The 23,886-nt window shown below is 29.9% G+C and overlaps 1 protein-coding gene across 1 annotated transcript in view; it reads right to left on the reverse strand.

Annotated features, from left to right (window-relative positions):
• LOC113391815 (zwei Ig domain protein zig-8-like) overlaps positions 1 to 23,410 on the reverse strand; it is a 42,514-nt gene extending 19,104 nt beyond the window's left edge. Inside the window, exons 1-2 of the mRNA XM_026627905.2 lie at positions 23,022 to 23,410; positions 4,141 to 4,235 (exon numbers count right to left, since the gene is read on the reverse strand). Of these exons, the coding sequence (XP_026483690.1) occupies positions 4,141 to 4,198 (58 nt within the window). The 5' untranslated portion in view covers positions 4,199 to 4,235; positions 23,022 to 23,410. The remainder of the gene's footprint in view (positions 1 to 4,140; positions 4,236 to 23,021) is intronic.
• Positions 23,411 to 23,886: the final 476 nt, after the last annotated feature.

Here is a 23,886-nt window from a genome sequence, read left to right on the forward strand (position 1 = left end):
TATGAGATATCACGTCACCGAGCTAAGGGATCATAATTTAAAATTTAACACTTAATCAAGCTGACAATCAGGATTTACGTCTGGTCCCTGAGGCTATTATATTTTCCGAACCATTTCTTACCACGTCTTTTAAAATGTTCGTGATTTATATTTATTTTGGTACTGTTAGTATTACTGATGACACGACACTCTTTTGGGACATATTGTGAATATTTACATAATTAAAATTTTATTGAATATCGGGTTAGTTTATTACTTAAGGCCAGACGATTAAATTTAAAAACATCTTAACTAATATTTTTACAACAGATTTATTCCTCATTTTGTAACATTTTCGATACACTGTCAAATATTTATTGATTATTTACATTTTATGTAATTTGCAAAGACTGTACATTCAATTTCGATTGTATTGTCAATCAGTACATTGACGATTTCATTATAACTCCTATCAAAAAGGAAATATAAAGAGTAACTAATTATGGTCACATAGGTGGAGTTGATAGTCTAAGGTCTGTTAAGGAACTGTATATGGATTCCAATTTTGCTAAGTATGAGCATTTTAGTATGACAACGAAGTCTTAATTCTAGTCAGTCTTAGTTGATGATCGTTGTTAAAATACGGGGATTTTTTTTTTTTAATTTGTACTTAAAATTGTTTAATTGCTCGACGTTGAACAAAAACATCCTTAAGAAATCTACATGTCTCGCTCATACATTATTTAAGCAAACACTTACAGTCATTAAATACTAATAAAATACGTATTATACTTCAATATAAATTCATTCTTAAAGTAAAATCCATTATTAATTACAACATGAAAGTTTCTCTATAAAGATGTGGTTGAAACTCTTTAAAGCCAAGACCCAAACTATGTTTTAGAAGAATTGATAAAAAATCTCAGGAAGCGTCTTTAAGAAAATAGTAGGCAGGTAAAAAGCAAAATATGTACGACAAACCGTTAAGCCAGGAATAACTCCTGCCCTGTCTATGAAACCGCATTAAAAAACAAAAAAAAATTGGACCAAATAATATAATTCTAAAAATATCGTATAAAAGATAACGTAGTACATGTAACTGTCTTATTAAAAAACTCAAACGTAACTATAATAGATGAACTTAACCAAATTAATAGATTGTTCCAAATTAATCACTTATTCAGAAACGTCAATAAATAGCAACATTGATATTTTAAAGTTAACGTTGGTTTTATACAATCTTGCGAAAAATCTCGGTTGATGATTCTATACAATGTATTTATTTAGATTTAATTTTCTCAAAGTCTTTTGTGATATAATAGGATACTTTTCCTAAAGAGGAATACAGTGTTCTCATGTCGAGTGCCTCAGGCTGTGACAACATTCTCATGAGATTTCTGAAACTTGCAGAAAGTTAAATAGTACTTATACTCTGCTACCTGATTAATCTTTGTTTTCACAAAGGATTTTTTTTTCTTCGCATTTAAAATATTATGTTATTACACCAGACTATAATAGTGGGATAAAAGTGATGCAAGTAATTGTAGGCGAATTCCTGTGTCACCTGTCATTCGATCTAAGATCTAAGAAAATTAATGAATCTTCAATGCGATATTATCCAATCGAAATACGGTTTCAGATAAGGTACGTCAGCTGAAGAGGCTATTCCATCACTCTCTTCTTAAAATGTCGAACAACTTGACGCTGGTGAACGCCTTATCCTTGACTTAAAAAAAATTATACCGTTTCTCTCCCCATCCGTAAAAGCTTGAGCATATAGGAATAAAATGCAAGCACCTTAAAAATAGAGCAATGTATAAAAAAAGATCAATTTAAAGATACAGAGTAAGTTTGTCCTATGATGTACCACAAGGTAGTTTTCTAGGATCTACATTGTTTTTTATTGTATTATGATGATCTTTGCAACATGAACTGACTGATTGCCTTTCAAGTAAATATTCTCATAAGTCGATAACATCACTTTTTAGTGGTAGGAACTAGGAAAATGTACAAAATGTTATCGAAATCAATTTCGTTAGGGTTGCTAGTTGGTATGATAATAGCTCCATTGTTAGTCCATTGATAGCACAAAACAACCAAATAGTAACGTTATTGTTATGACTTTCAGTTTATTCTTATATTGTCGTTGACAGTTTTTCATATTGTACAAGAGTGCACCCTCATGTTATATTTTTGTTGCCATAAGTATTCATTCGTGGCTACCAAATTAGTATTTTGTTTTCCTTTCTAAGGCTATGATTAATAGTTATTGGTATACATTTTAGATTATAACGTACAATTTTAGAAGTAATACATTCTAACTTTTCTATTTTAAAAACATATAAAAATCTAAACAAAAAACAACCGCCCGCATGCATACACTCACACACACAAACAATAACGCGGGCGCGCGCGCAGGTTTTAATTCACATACATAGTCTACGATGCATAAAATCAATATTTTGGATTTTTTTTTCTTTTCGTTTTGTTCGCAGAAAAATTTTATTTCAATTGTTTAAATTTATGTTTATCTATTTCTTGCATATACTTCTGATATTAGTTATGGAAGAGCGAGACCTCCAAGTACAGAGTTATTATAACTAGGAGTTCTCAACCTTGTACATTAAAATGTTAGAGAGGAATTAATAAGCTTATGAATATTATTATTATGACTCGCATTAAATGGCACCGTACCGGTAGTTGAGCGGCGTGGTGAAATAGGCTCTAAATTTTCTCCTTAACAGGAGAAGAGGCCTTTGTCCGGTAACAATTTAAGACGCTAAGTAACAGCCTGTAAATTATTACGGGACAAGGGTCACATTTCCTACAAGAATAAAGTATAACTAAGTACTTTCATTATACTTTATTGAATTAATCTTATTAATTTTATTTATATAAAAATTACATAAAAAAAATACGCGGTTTAAGTTATATTTTACTATACTATTTTAATATAAAAATGAATATAGATAAGCAATAATGGCTGTGCTATATTATATACACTACAAACAGTCATTGATTGACACATTTTTATTTATAATACAACACTATTGTGCTCGACTACTTATTTTCACTTTTATTTCACTTCTAATGTACCGATAATGAGTTCACTGATATAAATTATAATGAATTCCGTTAATTAAAGATTTCGATGTTATGTCAATCCAATGCAGAATTGTTTATTCATCTTTATCCCTCTCGTGATTGGAATAAGCATAATCTCTAGATGTCGTTGCCTCGCCAATTAAAAATAAAATATATATTGTAAATTAATATTATAGCAATTTCTTGCAATACCGATTTTTTAGACGAAAATAGATGAAAAATAAAATAGAATAAGACTAAATTATACAATAAATCTTATTATTCATTAAAATAATACTTTTTAGACAATAAACACTTGGTGTTAGACTCGGGTTTTAAATTAAAAAAAAAAAGATTTAACACTGATTGTGAATTTGAAAAGAGCAACTATGCGAGTTTCTTGCCGTTTCTTCTCGCTGGAGGATTTCCGAAATTGTGGAAGTTTTTAAATATTGACAATTCAAAAACGCTTCATTGTTAAGTTTACTTGAATAAAATACATTTGATTTGATATGAAGAATGAGACCACTCTGTGATAAATTAGTAACTAAAATACGTTACAAGTATTATAACTAAAAACGAACTAAAAACACGAAAAGGTCGAGAGGATGATACATACATATTTTTTATTTTTATTTTATTCAATGTGTTTTTTATGAAGTAGGAAATTCGTTTACATAATATATTGTTATATAAATGACCTCGTATAATATTACTCGGTCTTTGAATTTTGATATATTATTGTAATATTATACACATTTATACGATTCCCTCGACCTGCCATGACTGCGTCAAAAAAAAAAAACAAATAAGTAAGCCAAAAAATCCTACTACATTATAATACTCATCATTAATCCGAACGTCATAATAAGTCATAGTACAGAACTCACATTATAAATAAAATATTTTAAAATTCTGTAGAAGTAATCCTCGACTATCAGCTCGTCACGTACGCAGTGAATTGACACATAAATCGTCATGTTTTTACATAATGGCATCGTTGCAAAAATGGTCATATAAAGGTCAAAATCGCTTACAAACGTTTCATAAAACAAGGCACGGGTACAAATAACTCACCAATAATGCACGAGAGAAAATGGACCGTAAAGAGGCAGGCGGCTGTAGTACGCGCCATCGCTTTCACAGGCCCCCAGGGTAAGGGTACATCGTTCCTGAAAACAAAGACTGCGTTAATAACTCCTCAAATAAACCTTTGGTCTTTTGTTTGAGCTGAGAATAAATAGACTCCAGACGTATGTAGGTTGCAGTCAAATGTTTCAACCGACGTCAAAATTGTGAGATTAATGTTACTTCGTCGTTTGAAAATGTTATTTATTAGTACTGCGAAGCGTTACTCTGTGTAAATATTGAAATGGTTACTTAAAATAATGCGCTTATACACGAGTGTTTATTATTATTTCTTTTAAATCAATGATACAAATCAAATGTGTATATTTATGAATGAGTTCTGCAATTATTTTTTTTTTGTTATTTTAATAATTTTTAACAGTTTCAATGTACCCTCTACAAAAGTTGTGTATGATTTGAAATAGTCAAGAGCCACGAAGCGTCTGTACAGCTCACCGTAATGCATTTTTGTAATATTACCGTAACAAATGTACGTACTATCCAAAATACTTAAAAAGAAAAAACAAAAAAATGCGTTACAATATTTATGTGCATACTTGAACTTCAACGGTCGAGCAAAATCAACCTTGTATGAAGTGATCACTATCGCCAATAGACGCTGACGCTGGAAGAAATAAAAGCTATTTCTTACACAGTTCATACATCACCAACTATAAAGTTCCGTATTCCCGTAATTATAGCGGCTAATTTGCTTCCAACCGAAGCATAGCTGTACTTACAAAAAAATATAACATTTTTGTTTACCGATAACATAACGCACGAGCAATATATAGCCCTAATAATTATAAACATTCAGTATTAATTTGTATTCAGATTTATTATTATAATATGCAAATATCTTTGATTAATTAATAATAAATACTTCAATAAATTGCAGATGATAAACGCTAAATATAACAGAAGTGATTATAACGATACTTTCCAATGATGAAGTTTTATTACCGCCTAGATTGTGTATGAAAGAAAATATAGCTTATTCAATATTTAAGGTAATCCTAAATTATACGGAGAAATACAATTTCCGATTTTCCCTAATAATTCAAACAATCATTTCTCCGTCGACCTGAGCTCGTTTCTTCAGTAAACACATATTTAATATATTTTCATGTTAACGTCACGGTTAAGTTACTATAATCGCCCGTTATCGATTTCCTTTGTTTGGCTTTGTCATGGAACACTTGAAAATTATTCGTTTAGCTACATAATAGGAGCAGGAGAATTAAATTTCATTTAAAATACCCTGCCTCTGTTCATGAGCTTCAAATTGTTCGAGAAAATTTAATGAAATTATCCGCTGAGCAACGTTAAGGTGATTATACATTGGTTTGGTGTTAATCAATTCAAAGTGAATAGTCAGAATTCTCGGAAAAATTGCCTCTAAATTTAAGAAATTTTCTTTATTTCCTTTTCACTGAGAGCATTTGTCATTGAGAGGATTTCAACAATACAATTGACAAAGTTTGGAGATATGAATGTAGTCCGCAATTTACAAGTAAAATTAATTTTCATTATTTTTTTGTTTCGTACCAGCTATGTTAAATGGGATATCCCCATCTATTAGATGATGAATTTCCTTAAATAGAGTCTCAACTTTTTTTTATTCATAAACACATGCTATACCGTTTTTCATGTTTCTAACATCAGAAATGACGAATTTCCATACAAAATTTTATCCACCATATAACCCTTAAGACAGAAATTCAGAAAAATCCTTTCTTTGTGCTCACCGACGTTTTATAAGGAATTTCATCTAGTTAAAGCTGTGTATTCTATGTGTGTGTGAATTAAGGTAAGTTGTTTGTAAGCACTCATATAGGAACCTTGCATTTCATTATAGGCACTACTTTTATACCTTATTTACTTTTTTTTATACAAAATATGATCCGCGTGGTAAAATAACATTTTATTCGTTTGTAGAATAATATTGACTTGGATTCCGTATATATCGTCAAGACGTGCGAGATAGAAGAAATATACAGGAAAATAAACAAGTAAATAGTATTATGTATATGTACAAGAGACATCTCCAAAAATAATTTCTTTATTGAAAATTAGAAAACACAAACAATGCAATTAAAGCTTTTTTCAAAATTGCTATAAATATTATTTATACAAGTAGGCTCATAAAATCACATTTGAATGAATCAATGTAAAGCTACCATCAGTTCGGAAAGTAGATTCTACCGAGAAGAACCGGAAAGTCCGAAAGAACCGGTCAGTAGTTACTTTTTTCCACTATTATATTTATATATATTATTGTGCCTAGAAATCAGCAAATACTGAGTTAAAGCTTTTTTTTTATCTTTAATATAATCATGTATTGAGCAATATGCCTTATCTATCAATGTTTTTTTTTACATGAGCTTTTTTTTTTTTAATAGGCCAATTTAAAACTTTACTAATCTACTATTATTTGTCTAATATCGACTACTGTGTCTTCTGACGACCAATTATTTTAGTATGTCATTTCAGTGTACATACATCTTTAGAAGGTTTAATCCATATTTGGTAATTTTATTTATTGTTGTTATAAAATTCAAATGAAGTTTATTCTTTGGCTCTCTTTCATGTTTCATTTCTTGTTGACACGAGAGCGATTTTGTCCCATTTATTTGTAACTTTATTGCGACTTAATAAACTTACAATGATATTTTTAGTAATATAAGATTTATAAGAAACAGATTTTTTCTTCTTTCATATGCTAAGAAATAAAAAAAAAATCTTATTATAATATAATATTAAAATAGTATACTGCAATTCTTATGTAAAACGCTCGCTAATAATATAAAAGTTATGTAGTTTCTTTAGTAGTTTATCAATAAAATAAACCTCAACTTTTTTTAAACTGAGATTCGACGCATTTTTTAATAATTATTTTATAAGATTAATAAATCATTTATTCAGAACTGGCAAGGAACTGTAGATAGAGAAATTATATTTGGTTAAGATGACATGATGAAGTTTTTGTCTTAAAATAAAACGCTATGATACTAATAATACAAATATTTCGTTAATAGTATGGTACTGTTGTCGTCAAGTAAGAATAAAATGTTGTAATTTATGTTATTTTTATTATTATTTTGTCTTATTTAAAGACACCAAAAAGTGATTTGTTTTGGCCTGTAATTTCGGTTTCATCTTCGATCTTTATGGTATGTTCGTAAATACAAGTTAAGGAGACTAAGTATGCCCGATAAAGTTTAAGCAAAGTCATCTTTCTGGCCTACTTAACAGGTTGAACCGATAAACTTAGTATTTTAGCATAATCGCTGTTGAATTTTGTTTCGTGTTAAAATTTTGAGAGCCTCTGAAAGCTTCAGAAAGAGTAAATTTACGACTTCGTTTTAAGTAGAACAGTTTTGTGTCCCCCTTTCGAATAATAAATGATCATCAGAATGAATTATTATTATTTTAGTTGAACCACCATTTAATAACTTATTTTAAGTTTATTTGAATTTTTTATTGGCAAACGACATGAGGTTCTCTCATACCGTTAAGACCCTTTCCGACGACGCTTTGTATGAACGTGGTGCGTACACTGTATATTATTTATAAATGTGTTAAATATAAATCAATTCAATATTTAGCTTTGTCTGTCAGATTTTGGTGAGCATTGCTATTTAATAAGCGGTATGTGTATCATTACTCCGATATCACATATATTATTTATGACAGTCCATTTCTCGTAAAGCAATTCTTGATAGCTGAATAAATAAAATTAATAAAATTTTAAAATGATGACTGATTATAAAGGTACCATTCGTAAATTTTCAAGTGCAAAACGGAAGTTTTTATATATTAGATAATTCTAGAAATAAATACGAACACAATAACTCAAAAACATTAATAATAAATTTATTTTTACTAATTACGTTAACAATCTGAGACACCATTACATTTTTTTTAATCTGTAAGACTTTGTACAAATATTATATGTACCTACATTGTACATGCAAAGTCCTAGAATTGAAGCGCAGATGCAATCCAAGGATACTACTAAGATGAGTGGTATGTACTCGCAATTAAAGACACAAAGGATGCTACTAGAATTGCTGCATTAGAAATAAAAGGCATGACTAATGTATTCTACAAAAGATCTATTGAGGCGAAGATAACCGCTAACATTGAGGGGCTTTATCTTGTCTTTCTAATAGAATTCAGAGTGTCGTAAAATGTTAAAGAAAGAATTTAATCAGACTTAATGCCGTTTCATATTCCATATGTACAAGATCACGGTACGGTCACCGTGCTGTATAAAGTAGTGTATGAGCTGTTACAGTTTTCACAAAATACGGCGTCCTCGTCCACTACAAACAAGGTTCAACGCGGTTATGACTACTATAGGCTCTTTCATATACACATGACAACATCACGACGCGGGCAACAAGAGCCTCGCCGTTTTGAACATCACATAATGTCAAACAAACTATTATTGTATGATCAATTATAATCTCACGTATGTTAGGAAGCTAACGCCGACGACGTCGATACAATAGTGGATACTGTCTTCGTTCCATCTAATAATGAACAAGACCTCTTCACCCTGTTACCTTAACAATACTGCGACTGTCGCCGCTCGGCGACCGAACACCGTACGTAGTGTTTAGGCTTAACACGTTACGGCACCGTGCCTTTAGTGGCAGCCGTTTCATGTGAAAATTCCCTATAGTTTGTTGTGTCAATATCGCCATTTAGAAAATTGACAATTGAGCAATGTTAGGAAAATTATAAGTAGCGTGGCAAAATTTAATAGGATATTTGTAGATGGAATCAGAATCTAGAAAAAGTGAAAATAGTGTTATTAATAATTATTAAAAGTTATTATTTTGTTTGTTATGCATTATACTAAGTTTTTTACAGAAAAGTCTAAAATATCTTAAGAAAAACAATGATATAAATTCAATCATCTTTACATAAACACTTTCATCTCAATTCATTTCATCTACCTCTCGAATAAATACGACGGATTACTAAGCAATGATTGCTAAGATTAGCCACGTTGTACTGGTTTTGTTACTTACAATGATCAATAAATAATTGAATTATAATACAGCAATATTTAAAGAAACAATTCGCTACATTTTGCATGACTTGTGAATAGTAATAAAATTTATACTCTTATGTAAATCAGATGACTTTCAAACATTTGTACATAAGATAATTTTTTTTTTTTTAATAATTTTTTTCTCGCACGAGGCTTTGGCAAAATAATCTGTGCCCTCTCAGCACAGATAAAAGCCAAAATAAAAAAATAATAAAGTTATTTTTAATCTACATTCACCTGGAATTTCAGTGAACGTGCATAAAATATTAGTGCCATTACCGTTCGCGGGGATGTACCAATTTGTCGGCGTCCGCGTAAACAAGACAGATGACTTCCTCCGTTATCCATCATACTTGCGGTGACCGTCTCTGTTAAGTCACAGCCTTATTCATTATTATTTGCATGACCCACTTACTATGAAATGACAGTTTTGACATTTATTGTAATTAATATATATTGTATATCTTTTGAGTTTGTTATCTCAACCGTACCGATCAATCTCATTCGTGTCTTCTCCATCCTACGTGACATTGGCGATATAATCTGTGCCCTGTGGCACAACTAAAAGCCATTAAACTAAGAATAGAATATTGTATATCTTATGATGAGTATAAAAAATAAATCAAATTAAAAAAAAAATGCTTAAAGTGTATTTACAATCACAGGGACATAACATTCTAGTTCCCAAGGTTGGTGTCGCATTGGCGATATACTTCTTACAACACCAATATCAATAGGCGATGGTGACTATGTACCATCAGGGTTCCATTTATGCGTCCGCCTACATACTACAAAAGAGCCAGTAGGAAAATTGTTTAATTAAGTAACATCTATTCCTATATATAATAAACTTGAAATTTGCTTGGTATAATATATTACTATCCATATTATTTTAAATCATGAAAACTATAATCTATAATATATAATCATAAAAAATCCAGTGAATAAAACACCACTCGTTCCCAAGACAAAGACAGTTTATTAACTTGTATTTCTAGTCTTATATAATTTCCTTTCACAAAGGATAGCGTGATTCAGAAACACGAATAAAATGAACCACGACATCTATTGATATATAATAGAAACTAAATATATGTTTAAAAATTATACATCCAAAATAGTGTAGAATTAGAAAGTTATAATAATAAAGGATGCAAGAATCAATACAACGTCTGAACTTAAGTTAGTTTTTGATATTTGAATTTGGAATTCTCCGATGAGTTTCTAATTTGTTCTTAGATGAAGCTCTACACAATCAGAACCGCTCATTGTTCTACAATAGGTAGTAGTATACGCGATATATCTAGAGACAAAGGACAACTTCACAGAGATTCTAAAAGATAATATTGAATTACAAACATCTCAGTCACTCGGGCTAATTTGAAAAAAATTTGTAAGTTGTAAAATTGAAAAAGATAGATTTACTACTAAAATAATAATTATTTTTTTAAATTTTAAATTTTACAATCGACTATTCTTGAACGTTCTCTAGAATCTTGAAGACGTCAGATACACAATAGATTTTGTGATTAAGGTAATAAGTCATTTCCAAATACATTACAAATTCAAATTACTTATAGAAGCACTCATTTATTGAAAGTAAAAGTGACAACCGATGTTGAAAAGAAAAAACCGTGACCTGAGAGGGACTAGAGAATAAAACTCGGCGGGATTTTTCTCTCGTTTTCAATATTCGGAGGCAATTGTTTTATTTCCATAATGCGCTTACCTCTATGAACTCATTATTTGTAAATAATAAAAGTTTTATTTTGTAAATTATGTCTGACATAGAAAGTATTGCAGTTTTTGGTCCAAAAATGCCATAAGTTATTTAACACAACTATTTTATAATAAATTCCAATTGCATACACGAATTAACAAAAAAAATCCCGAACACTTTATATATAATTCTCCCGTTCCTGAAACAAAATCGTGGTTAAACTTTTCAAGCGATTTATTCGAATTGAGTTATTCGCGGAAATATTTTATTACCAACCACATTCAGTATTCAAGTGTTGTTTTCCTATCTATTAAATAATTTAACTGGGGATATCGCTGTAATACAAAACACCATCGTTGTATTGAGGTTTATCGTAATTAGTGAACCATCATTATGTCGGTTTAAGCTTGTATTATTTATTACACGAATACAGTATTGTCACGTTGTGCATTTTAATATTACATTTATAAACGCTTATATATAATTTTCCAAAATTATATAAGCACTGTTTATGTTTTATTATAAGCAGCATTTTTGTTTTCATTCTATGAATATTTGGCTTTATTAATTAAATCAATCATAGTTTAAATAAGCAAATTTTTCTGTATTTCATGTTATCCGATCTGAGTAATAAAATATAATTTTATCAGTTTTTATTTAACGAAGGCGTAAGGAGTCAATAGCCGGTAAAATACTTTTAAAATATACGTTAAAGTTGATAGTGCAGATCGATTAATCAAACGTCTTATTAGTATAAAAGTGCAAAGTGAGTGAGCCTCGTAATAACTCTCTCAGAGTAAAGTACCGTCGATTCGATGGCCATCAATCATTTTTGTATAGACTTCGAGAACCACTTCAGGCATATCGATGTTTGAAGGATTTCTTTTAACGTATAAAAAATATTTATAGAATTCATGTATACGTTAATATATGTATAATAAAGTTGTAACCGCATTGTATTTAAAAATCAAATATTCTCGGATTAATCGTACTGGATGTTAAATATTCTCGATACTGAGTAAAACGACGCTACAAATATTGGATGTCAACTGCAAACCACTGGATATAATGAAGCTTGACTCAAATGGTCTTTAATTAAACAATGTCTTAAACAGCGTAGCTTAAAAATAAATCTTCAATACATTAGTATTAGCCCTGTTCGTCTTTATTACAGACTAACAAATTTATTAATAAAAAAAAAAAAAATATAAATATAATTCACATTCTATAGCACCCAGGAATAATTTCGTATCCTACGAGTGAAAATATTGTTGAATTGAATCATTAGTTCCTAAGATTACTCCCTAACAAACAAACTAATTTTATCCCTTTATAATATTAATATGGAAATACGTATACACTTCCTAGCACTTTTATCAAAAATTGGTCCTTCAAGCCGGATGTTCTTTATGATTATCAATACTATAAAAACATACATAGAAAACGAGCTATTACTTACATGTATTAATAAATTTGTGGGTAAATAATATCTTGTGTTATATAAGGAGAAAATATTTCTGAAAGCTAAGACGATAACGTTAGTTTTGTATACCATTTGTTTTATGAGGCACTATTCAGTGTTCGTATCTTATTGTTTATGACACGAGCAACTGTTCGGCAATACAGTCACGTTACCAAAGCTAAATTTAATAATAAACGTCGCGTCTAAACTATTTTTATTTATTAATAAGTTTCACCAACGATTACGTTCCTGTGGAATTACGATTTAGCTCGGTAGGGGGTGATTTATTTAAGTAAGCTTTCCTTGATCTTAGTGATTTCTTTGAATACATCAAAATCAGCGTAAAAGTATCTATTCGTTCATGAAGGCGTGCCCCACGTTAAATAATCGGCGTTCATTAGTATTGAGTGATGCTTGTACTTACAAGATATTTTAGCGTGCGTGAGGCGATTAACATTACAGGAAAGATAGCACAAAAATAAAAAAAAAATTGTCGTAAACCTTTTTTTTTTTACGAGTTTTACGTGTAGTTTAACATAAAGATACCCTGGTGTGTGAATTTTAATAACAGCATAATCATAAGCTATACGTGTGGTGGTAGACTTTTTTGCTAGTCCTTGTAGTAGGAGCACTCTCATCATAGATTACACGAGCAGACTTAATGCTTAAACCACGTCAGCTTCATTTCGTTCATCAGCTCCTTTAAAAAGTGCATCAAAAATGTTTTTCATTCAAAAAAATACTCAAGAGTACATAGGTCCAACTACAGAAAATATTTTCATAAATAAACCCTATACGTCATCATCGTTTGTTTTTAAGATACAACTTTATTAAAGAAGACTCTTGCGAGCACTTTTGAATTTATTTTATATGATAAAATTAAATTTAAAGCTACATTCAGAATGTAGATTCTCCCGAGAAAAACCGACAAAAAACTTAGCATTTACTCTTTTTCGACAAAGTGTTGCATATATTATTATATGCAATAACTGAATTATTATTATTTCTGCATGAAAATAAACGAATACTAACTCTACATTTTTCATACACAATTAGTATACCAATTTTTTAAAAACATTTTCTATAGTCTCGAACTCTGAGATTGTAAGCAGCCCTGACGGCTCCATTTTGATGAATGAATATAGTTTATATATCAGCAACATCACTCCAAAGTAATATACTAGGAACATATGCAAAATATACCAATGGAACATTATCAGTGTCAGTTAGCTATCTTAGCTTCCTAATCGCGTCGGTTGGGGAGCTGAGTCTACCTGCAAAGGATGACAAATGAATATTCCACTGGAGTTTTTAATCTATCGTAATAGCTAAAAGGCGGTATTATCTATTACACTAAGATTTTTATATTACATTCTGTTTTACATTTCATACGGTAAGTATTAAACATTTTGTTTTACTAGCGTTCCAAACCAAAATATTTTTCGTAAACCACGTTTATATCAGAGATAGTGTACTGTTTTATTTTTGTGTCAGCTACAAATAATTGCCAACCCCAAGATGAGTTATATCTTATTAAAGATAAATCATAAAAATGTGGAGATTGATGACCATATTGTATTAAAAAATATGTAGAATGTTTGTATTAAAAAATCAAGCATGTGAAAACGAAAATTAAAAAATATAAAATATATTTCCAAATTCTTTATAGTGTATGAATGTTTAAAACTAATAGTAGGTATATTCATATCCCAACGAAAAATAAAACGGCCTGAGTGGTTTATATATTATAATACTTTCTGTTTTACTACAACAAATTAGTGTACGTCAGAGTTTTGACCACGTTGAATTAGTTATTCTGTTTTAGAGAGCCACAAATGTCTTTGTATTAGTAGACGGGGAGGTAAATAAGGATAAGGTGGTTGTTATTTCGCTGAAACCCTTTTTTGAGATAAATACCTGTAAATATTGCTGAGTGTTTTGTTCTATTATTTGATGTTTTATGGGTTTGTGTTTTTACTAAGTGACATTAATTGGTTCTTTATAGTATACGCGTTAAGAAACTTCTAATCAACATATAACTAAACCAATTATAAAATTGGGTTAAAATCTTAAAAAAGATATAATAGCAGATATAAAACTTAACACATTAAATATTATGAAGAAATCTTTTTTTTTATGTTATTAAGCAGGCAGGCAGGTACGCAAACGCCCATAGATATTAGCGCTATAAGAAATATTACCATTTATTATATCACCATGCGCCACCAACCTTCAGAACTAATATGTGAATATGTATGATCCTTGTTCCTGTAGTTATTCTGGTATGTTCCAGTCAAACATATTTATAAAAAAAAAAAATGCGAAAATAATATTAACATAAATACTTTTAATCGTATGGCTATGACATTATAAAAAAATGGAACAATCCGCGTTCATCATTCTTACACTATTTTAATTATGAAAATGTTCCAAGCTAATTATCATAGTATTATGACGAATCTACAAGCTAAGTCAGGCGACTGTTAAATAACAAAAATCACATAAAACGCAATATAGAAAAGATTTCCGAAAATATGTTAGTTTGCAAACTTATATGCTATAACTAGAGTACTCAACGATGAGTTAATATTAATTATTTTATTAATGAAGCAATGAAAACGATTAGCTCTGGCGAAATAGTAAGATCATCATAATTTTTGTCTTTTTTAATAAAACGAAAATCTTTTATAATCACAAATGTGTTCCAAGTATAAATACTTGGTTCGACAACGTGTGTTAAAGTTGTAAGACAGTTTTCATTTGGTTTGATTTTAATTGTTCTAAACCAACACAATTGATTCCATCACAACGTGAAATAGTACCATTGCTATTTGAATAAAAATAAACTTAAGTGTGTATATAACAAGAAGTGTATAATAATAATTGAAATAAAAACTGGAACTCACTTTCGCAACAAATTTAATTAAATTCAAAATGTCGGCGTTTTCTAATCCACTCGCGTCTGAATGAAATATCCAAACATGAAAACGGCAAAGCGAAATGGAAATCTTTGATAACATTTTGTTATAAAATTATATAGAATATATAGTATTGAGTTAAAGCTTTAAATCATGTTATAAAAGATAATTTACTTTGTATAGCCATAAAACATACATAGACCCATATGTATATAAATATATACAAAGGAAAATTTCAGTAAATTATTAAGTTTAGTATATTCACCTTAACGCGTAAGTGCTCGTACATTATCTGCCTTCATGCTATTACCGTACTTTGGGTATAAACGTTGACGATGCTGTTTCTAAACTCAAGATAAAGAACAGTAATTTTGCTTGTTATATGATATTATAATTTGTGTTTATAAAATTATGATATTGGCTACAGACACCTGACTGCATGAGAGTTATTTGAACACTGTACACAAGTGTGTGAGTAAATATTGGTGTGGATTTAGCTCTTATATTCTAATGGAATCCAGAGATCAATCAGAAACGACGAACATTAGTAGTATTTAAATTTCGACGATTCAAAAACGCTTCATTGTGAAGTTTACTCGAATAAAATTGATTTGATTTGATTATTACTCCGCTTATTTCAAACCTTACTTCTTTATTCGGAAGAGTACTGCCAATCAACTTACTCTGGGCTAGGGATGATTATTTCTAGAGAGGAAACCAAGTAACTTGTTGTTGAAATTTAATCCAAGATCTCGGGATCTGTACTGGACCTAGTCGTATACTATCTATACACTGTTCAGTAGATCACTTATATAAAATACCTCTTATTGCTACTTTTTGCAAGTTAAGAGTATTTATACGCCCTTGCTACAAAAATGTCATAGTCTCGTTGGTCGTGCGCCTTAATTCTTTCCAGTCGTACTGTTGTCGTGCCCTTGGATTTCGAGAATAAATAAAAATATAATGAAAGACAATGCACTTGTGTTGTTACACACACTCAGCTTTCCTTATTTAAGTGTCAGTAAAAAGATATAATATAAACCAAAGGTTTATTATTATATTATATTATATATTTTTACCTCATTATTTTACTTGGCTACGTTTAATATATAAAAAGATGCTGCGAAAAAATAATCAATCATCTATGAATTATTAAAGAGTAACCAACTTCAAGACCTAAAGTGTTCGCGTCGTCTAGAAATCTCTAGACTTTGATAGATTATACCAGCAACGTTATTTAGAAAAATAAGGCAACACTTTAGGAGAATAGCTTGAAATGAAATATTTTATAGTTCTGAGGGACATTTTTTATATATTTCATGGATACAGATGTCTCATCTTTGTCTGGATATCAGTTACCTTGATTGATATTCTCACTACACTATTAATAATAAAACCTTAGTTATCATTTCTTTCAGACCTTTAATAATTTACACTAGGCCACTCACTTATTTGAAACTAAATATGACACTGAAAATAAATATTGATGGTAAATATATCAATGAAATATCTATTTTTATAAATTGGCGTAATTTTTCCTGTTTCCATAATGCCTAAAGGCAAAAATAGACCTTTTGATGCTTTAAGTTTATCTGAAAAAACAATTTAAATGTTTTTATCGCGTTTTAATGAAATCTGATGCGTCTTATAAAATATTATGAATAACTTCCTGATTACAGTATAGAATATTCTATGCTATTTTCTATGCTAAATATTTTTAATAATTCTCTGGCAGTCAAATTACGCTATCCATATTGTATGCAATTGGAGCATGCCTTATCTGTCTTTAAAGCTACACCCTTCTCTTTTGAATTTCTTTATTGGCGTGGACAGCTCTCAAGGATAGATGCCAAAATCTGAACAAAGCAAATATTGGCTGGGAGCTCGAGACCTTTCTTGGCCTAGATATAAGCATAAGCGAGTCGTTATGTCGACCCAGTTGATATTGGTAACACTTACAAAAGTTCAAACATTATTTCCTTCTCTTTGATTTTATCTATCAGAAAAAAATAAAGCGACAGCCATATTTATATTGCAATAAGTCATTATCAATATTGAAACTAACGGAGAAAGAAAATATTGAGCTCATAGGTCAAAATGTTTTTTTCTTTTCTTTTTAATTTAAGTCAGTAAGGCATAGGGTTATATGTGCTGCCATATTGGCATTGTAAAATATATAAATCTTTTCTTGTTCAGTTCATATGTCTACTCGAGTAATTTAAAATATATTGCATTCAATTTTGATTTACTCGTCGATCTAACCAGTAATTGTGAAATTAATTAAAAAAAAAAAACAAAAAGAGTAAGCATGCAATATGAAATGTTGACGTACTTATATTTGTAACAACATAACAGGATAAAAAAATTTGTAAAGTTGTAGATATCGTACAAGCTGGTATTACATTTTTTGCAATTCACTATTGTTAAATGAAAATAGTTCAAGTTGCACGAGCGAGTCTGTCAGAATTCGTTCTCGAACGAAATCCGAAATATGGGTAATGGTTATACATAATATAGGGATGTACAATATTTGTAACTGTTATGACTTCAAATATACGTCAGTATTTTGTATTTCGTTTTGTATTTTTTTTAAATGTAATAAACCTTAACATGTTATACTGACATTACTAAATCTAGTATTCGAAAAATCCTTCTATGTTTCAGGAGTCATTTCGTAGATAATTTCATGTAATTCATTAAGTTCTTTACATGTATTGTATAGTGTCGAAATTATATATTCTCTATTCTTCTAATAAACGTGTCCATCGATATACTAAATTTTATTAGCATCATTCGAGTTCGTCTGCATGATACGATAGGATTAGTATCCCCTTCACATCCGAATAGTATTCAGGTGCAGAACGGGTTTTCCCCTTTTTAAGGGTATATTATCAGCCAATTATGAAACCTTTTATTGAACATTTCTTGAAAGATGAATTAAAATAGTTTTTACTGTATCAGCTCTGGAATTGAATCAAAAACTCAGGTTCTACGGAAGGAAGAAAACTAATGAGATGTACAAGATCAACGAGACAGGCTATGATAAAGTACCGAACATCTAAACACACTAATCTTTTGCATCTAAATTTGCGTATTGTAGGTTGATGACCAAACAGCCTACTTGATAAAACGTACTTACCACAAAGTAGACGATGGCACTGTATGAAATATACTTCTTACAACGCTAATGCGAATCACGTCTATTTAGTTATATGGTACATATGCATCTTTATCTATCTACATACTTTTGTATCACTAGAAATAAAAAAAATAAAGATAATATTAACACAGTTAAGATACTTTTGCGCGTAACTTAAATAATAATTATTTCTTAGAATAACTTGCCAATAACGTGCCAATATCATTCAGAATACGTAATAGTTTTCATTCGATTTAAATAAGAATTGAAACTTGTGATTAATCTTTCTTGGAGACCTTTCTCAGACGCTTTTTCCATTTTAACTTCGGAAAGTTTTATTGAAACAACAAATTCTTCTGTAAAAATGCTTTTCGTACGTTCAAAGGAATGTGATGAGTAGAATTAATTTAGTTGATCAGTATTTTTTCTCTTATAATTTATAGCCTTTAATGAGAAATCATTTTAAATTTTTTTATAGAATGTCAATTGCAAAATAGTATATTGTTTGATTTGTTTTGGCTGCTATCTGTACTTATAGATAATTGTGTTTTTTTTTTAAATTGTATACAATAAAGAGCATTTTTGTATTAGTATTTTGTACCCATTTAGTTATTCGTGATTTTTATTAACTGCTATTATAAAAATATTATATATAATAATACGCATTGTATTTATTGCCATTATAGGCCATGTTTTTCGCGTAAATGACCAACAATTCCTCGAAAATAGCCAGAAAAATTTGGATTAAGTATTGCAGAAAAGTCTGAGACAATACGTATCTACTATTCTAAGCTAAATTCATAATAACTATTTATATCTTTTACAAATTAAAAAAAATCTATACGCGATTCTTGAAGTAATATTCTTCAATTTATTATTCATTAAAAAATCTGAATAATATGTAAATTACCTTGGACATTTAATATTTAATATAAACCTTCATCGCGCTATAACGTACGATTGAATACTTAAGATTATATCATAATTTAAAATAATGTACGACAAAACAAAAAACGTTCGCTGCTAAATATGTAGTCGGAACGGGTTGTGCTATTAAATTTTGATCTCGGCAGTTCAAAATACCCAAATATGAATCTGTTAGCTGTGGTCAAATTTAGATATATGTATGTTTCACAATAAAATGAATATTCATGTTCCTCATTTATGACACACTGTAATAAACGTTAACAATTTATAAAATAAAAAATCCTACTTCTACTGTGTGCACTTCTCGTTTATTATATGTTTAATACTATTGCACCCATGCAAAGCCGGAGTGGGCCTCTAGTGTATTTTAAAAGAGAAACCTCCATTAGCAGATAAAAAGCCCGTATTTTAGACTACGACTTAAAAATATTTTAAATTTGAACTGAATTATTTTGAAAATTTGTATTCTGTGTTCGCGTTCCCGAGACGAATGCAATATATCTGTCGAGTTTATTTATGTTACCATTGAAATAAGATATTGTTGCATCGAGTATGCTGACGTCAGTATTTTATTTGCGAGAGAGTTTTAGTTTCAGCTGGTAGTACTACAAAAGTAGTACTACAACGAAAATTACAAAGGAACATTTCTTTATATTGTTTTTGAATGTCGAAACTGTAACTGTTGTTGTAAAAAATACAATATGCAGGCAAATTGCAGGCTTACTAAATATTTTAAAATAATATTTACGAGATGATAAGATATTTATAATTATATATACATATATATGATTTGTAGTAGCTCCGCGCGGTTTCTAATTTCTGGTTTCTCGTTTTTGCTTTTCCGTTAATCATTTCTGCTCCGCCAAAGAGTTTGAATGTTTGTAGTATTTATAAAAAAATAATAAATAAATATTGGACAACATACATTATTCTGATCCCAATGTAAGTAGCTAAAGTACTTGTGTTATGGAAAATCAGAAGTAACGACGGTACTACAAACACCAAGACCCAAGACAACATAGAAAACTAATGAACTTCTTCTACATCGACTCGGTCGGGAATCGAATCCGGGACCTCGGAGTGGCGTACCCATGAAAACCGGTGTACACACTACTCGACCACGGAGGTCGTACTATTAAAATATTTTTACTACTTTATATTATAACAATACCTTATAACAATAGTAAGTAACAAAATAATACTTTCGAGAAACAAATATGTATATGTATATGTTGTATTTCTTTCTTTTCAATTCCAAACCCCATTGGCTTTGATGCACATAACGCCACATTTAATATTTTTTTATTCTTTGATAAAAGCTACTTATGTCAAGAAGGCGCTATATAAAATGTAGATTTCATTTAACATAGCCGTTAATCAGCGGACGATCCAGACGCTTGTAAAGATACCTCGTTTTCGAATTATGATAACTAGTTTAGAGATTATGCTCGAACACATACAAACTAAAAGGCTGAGAACACAAACCCTCATTTTGACAACGCCGTAGTCGGGTAAAATTGGTTTATAGTGGTATCATCGTGTGTTCCACGTCGCATACGTGTGGACGAATAAATAACAAAGTCCAACTGAAAATGTCAACTGATTTATAATCTTGTTAAAAAATCTTAAGCATTCCCGATTTATTTTAACACTATTTTGCTGATGCAGTTGGAATTTCTATTTTACAGTAAATCTTTAATGATTTTCATTTGTAAACTATATTTTTCGACACATGCCTTCTTAAAAAGGTTTAAAAAAAAGAAATTACAAAATGACGAATAATATAAATAATAAATAAATAAATAAATAAAAATGTTTATTGTGTGTGTACTTAATATAAAACGGGTTAGGAACCAAAACCTTGTAAGTTACTAGTAAGGACTACTACTTGTGTTAGGAGGGCCGTTCTTCCTTTATAAATAAATTAAATGTATATAATCTATTCTAATTTTCCGCAATAGAAATAAGTTAAACCAAACCTAAGTGTAATATGCCTGTGTATATGAGTGTGAATGAGTATGGGTTTGTGTGTGAAAATACGAATCGAATACGAATTTCCACCAGCGTCCTTTGTGGTTATTTTATTTCAATTGCTTTGAAATAAGTTCCTAATTGTTATACATTTTTGGAAAGCTAAGAAAACGGTTATGTTTTTAAAATAATCTGCAGGACAAGTTTCATAACGATTTTTTTAGTTTTTAAGGCATTTTTGTAGAAAAAAAAAATATTGAAATAATATCTTTTTCCGTCTCGCATTTTTAAATTTGGACGGATAATTACTATTTTAATATTAACAAATAACCAGTTTTTAATCGTTTTTATAAATCAGAAGAAAAAAATAGAATTCAATTGATACTTATTTTTAAATAAATTTTTGAAGTTGCATTTTTGACTTATTTTGAAAAAAACTAAAAAACGTAATAGCTCAAAAATGGTTCACATTTGCGTCATGCATTTGGGGATTAAAATTATCGCAAATAGTCACCCCTATCACCTCCTAACGGGAATACGTCGAATTACCAATAACCCTGTATATATATATATATATATTATACTAATCTTATTATAATTATTTAACACACAAAGATGGTTTTGCTTGTTTTAAAATTAATAGTAAAATAACAGCAATAAAAATAAAAAAATAACAGCGTTCGTGTAGGTAGGATAAGATATAATTAATGTGAACGGCGACCTAAAATATTTCGCCTGAAATTCCTAATAGAGCCTTTAATCTAAAAAAGTGAAGTGTTATTTCCCGTATGAAAATAATACCAAAAATATTTTTTAATATATAAGTTAAATTTTGCACATATTATCTGATAAGTGAACAACTCTGTTTTATTAATAATAATAATACAAATATAATTTTTAACATTGCGTAATGCTTAAAAAAATACTAGCTATTAAGATACCTGTCACTACGCTATGACGTCAAATGAGATTGAGTCACGTAAAAACAATTATATACATATACTAGTCTTGTTTTATACATATAAGCCCTCGTGATAAGTTAGATAGATATCTTAAACACCAGCTTTCGGACTGCTTAAGAGAAACACATTAAAAAAAATAGATTTTCGAAACATATCTGAATTTTGTAAATAGTGTAGAGCTTAGATTTTAATCCAATTTAGTAAAATGTTTTGTTTTAAAAAATATATATATGGTTGTGGATTATAATATTTTTTGTGGTGTTGATGGGCGGACAGGCAAACCTGGGTTAAACCTGGGTTACCTGTCGGTAAAGAGTTATCACCGCCCAAAGACATTGGCGCTGTAAGAAATATTAACCATTCCTTACATCACCAACGCGCCACCAACCTTGATAGCTAAGTTGTTATGTCCCTTGTTACACTGGCTCACTCATCCTTTAAAACGACTCAAAAAAGCCTTTTAAAACAAAGACAACAGTCCTAAATGTTGCTGTTTGGCGGTAGGATGTCTGACCAGTGGGTGGTACAGGTGATAGCCGGGTTTGCACAAATCCCAACTACCAAGTATTTTTTTTTTTTAAATATTACAATAATTTATAAAACATTTAATGAAGAAATAATATTATCTTAGAAATAGTGTTAAAAAAAAAGTTGTCAAGTACTTACTTGGTTTTTATGACTTTTAGAAATAAAGATGCCGCACAATAGCAGTCCTTAATACAAAAGTATAATATTGAATACCCGCAAAACTGTTTTCAACTTCGCAACTCAGCAAATTAATCACTCCGAGTCCCGTTTAATTTTTCGTAACACTTAGCAACACTTAAAAAAACAATACACTTCGCGAACACAAAAGTAGGAAATACAAAAGACCGTCGAAATCACTTCACAGCTAAAGTTTTCAAACTCGGAACATTGTTATAAATTTTTAAACGCGCTACGACAAAGACTACGTTTTTTAAAAGTACCATTTAAATTTCGTTACACATCGCGCGGGAACCGGCGAGATCAGAACGGGTGTCCCTAGTGATAGAAAGTCCGAGACTGCGATGTGGGTATTAACGCGCCTGCGTCGCTTTGCACCACGGGTAGCCTGCACTTGTGATACATTTCTGCTTCAATTAATCCCTACTCTATACTCAATTACACCTCCAAGTGTCGTTATCTTATAGCGAAATTTAATTTTGAAATAAATGTTGCACTGGGTGATGAGCCGAGGAACCGTTTCCTCGAAAATCTCCATTTAAGAAGTATTCATTTAACTTGCAATGTTTGTTCAGGAAAATCACTCCATGTTATCCTATAGAATTGAAATTTTACATGTTAATTTAATTTCGACGACAACTAACTAGCGGTTACTAAAATTATTTATATTAAAGGTTATTTTAAACTTATATTTTTAGTAAAAAATTAATAGTTATGTTGTTACCGCTGTTTTTTTATTTATTGTTTTTGTGATTATTTATTATAATACTTTTTAACGTATTTGGTGATGAATTGGAAGTAGGTATTATCAAAAGTATACACTTAT

The sequence above is a fragment of the Vanessa tameamea genome, chromosome 10 (assembly GCF_037043105.1).
Source record: "Vanessa tameamea isolate UH-Manoa-2023 chromosome 10, ilVanTame1 primary haplotype, whole genome shotgun sequence".
Taxonomy (NCBI): domain Eukaryota; kingdom Metazoa; phylum Arthropoda; class Insecta; order Lepidoptera; family Nymphalidae; genus Vanessa; species Vanessa tameamea.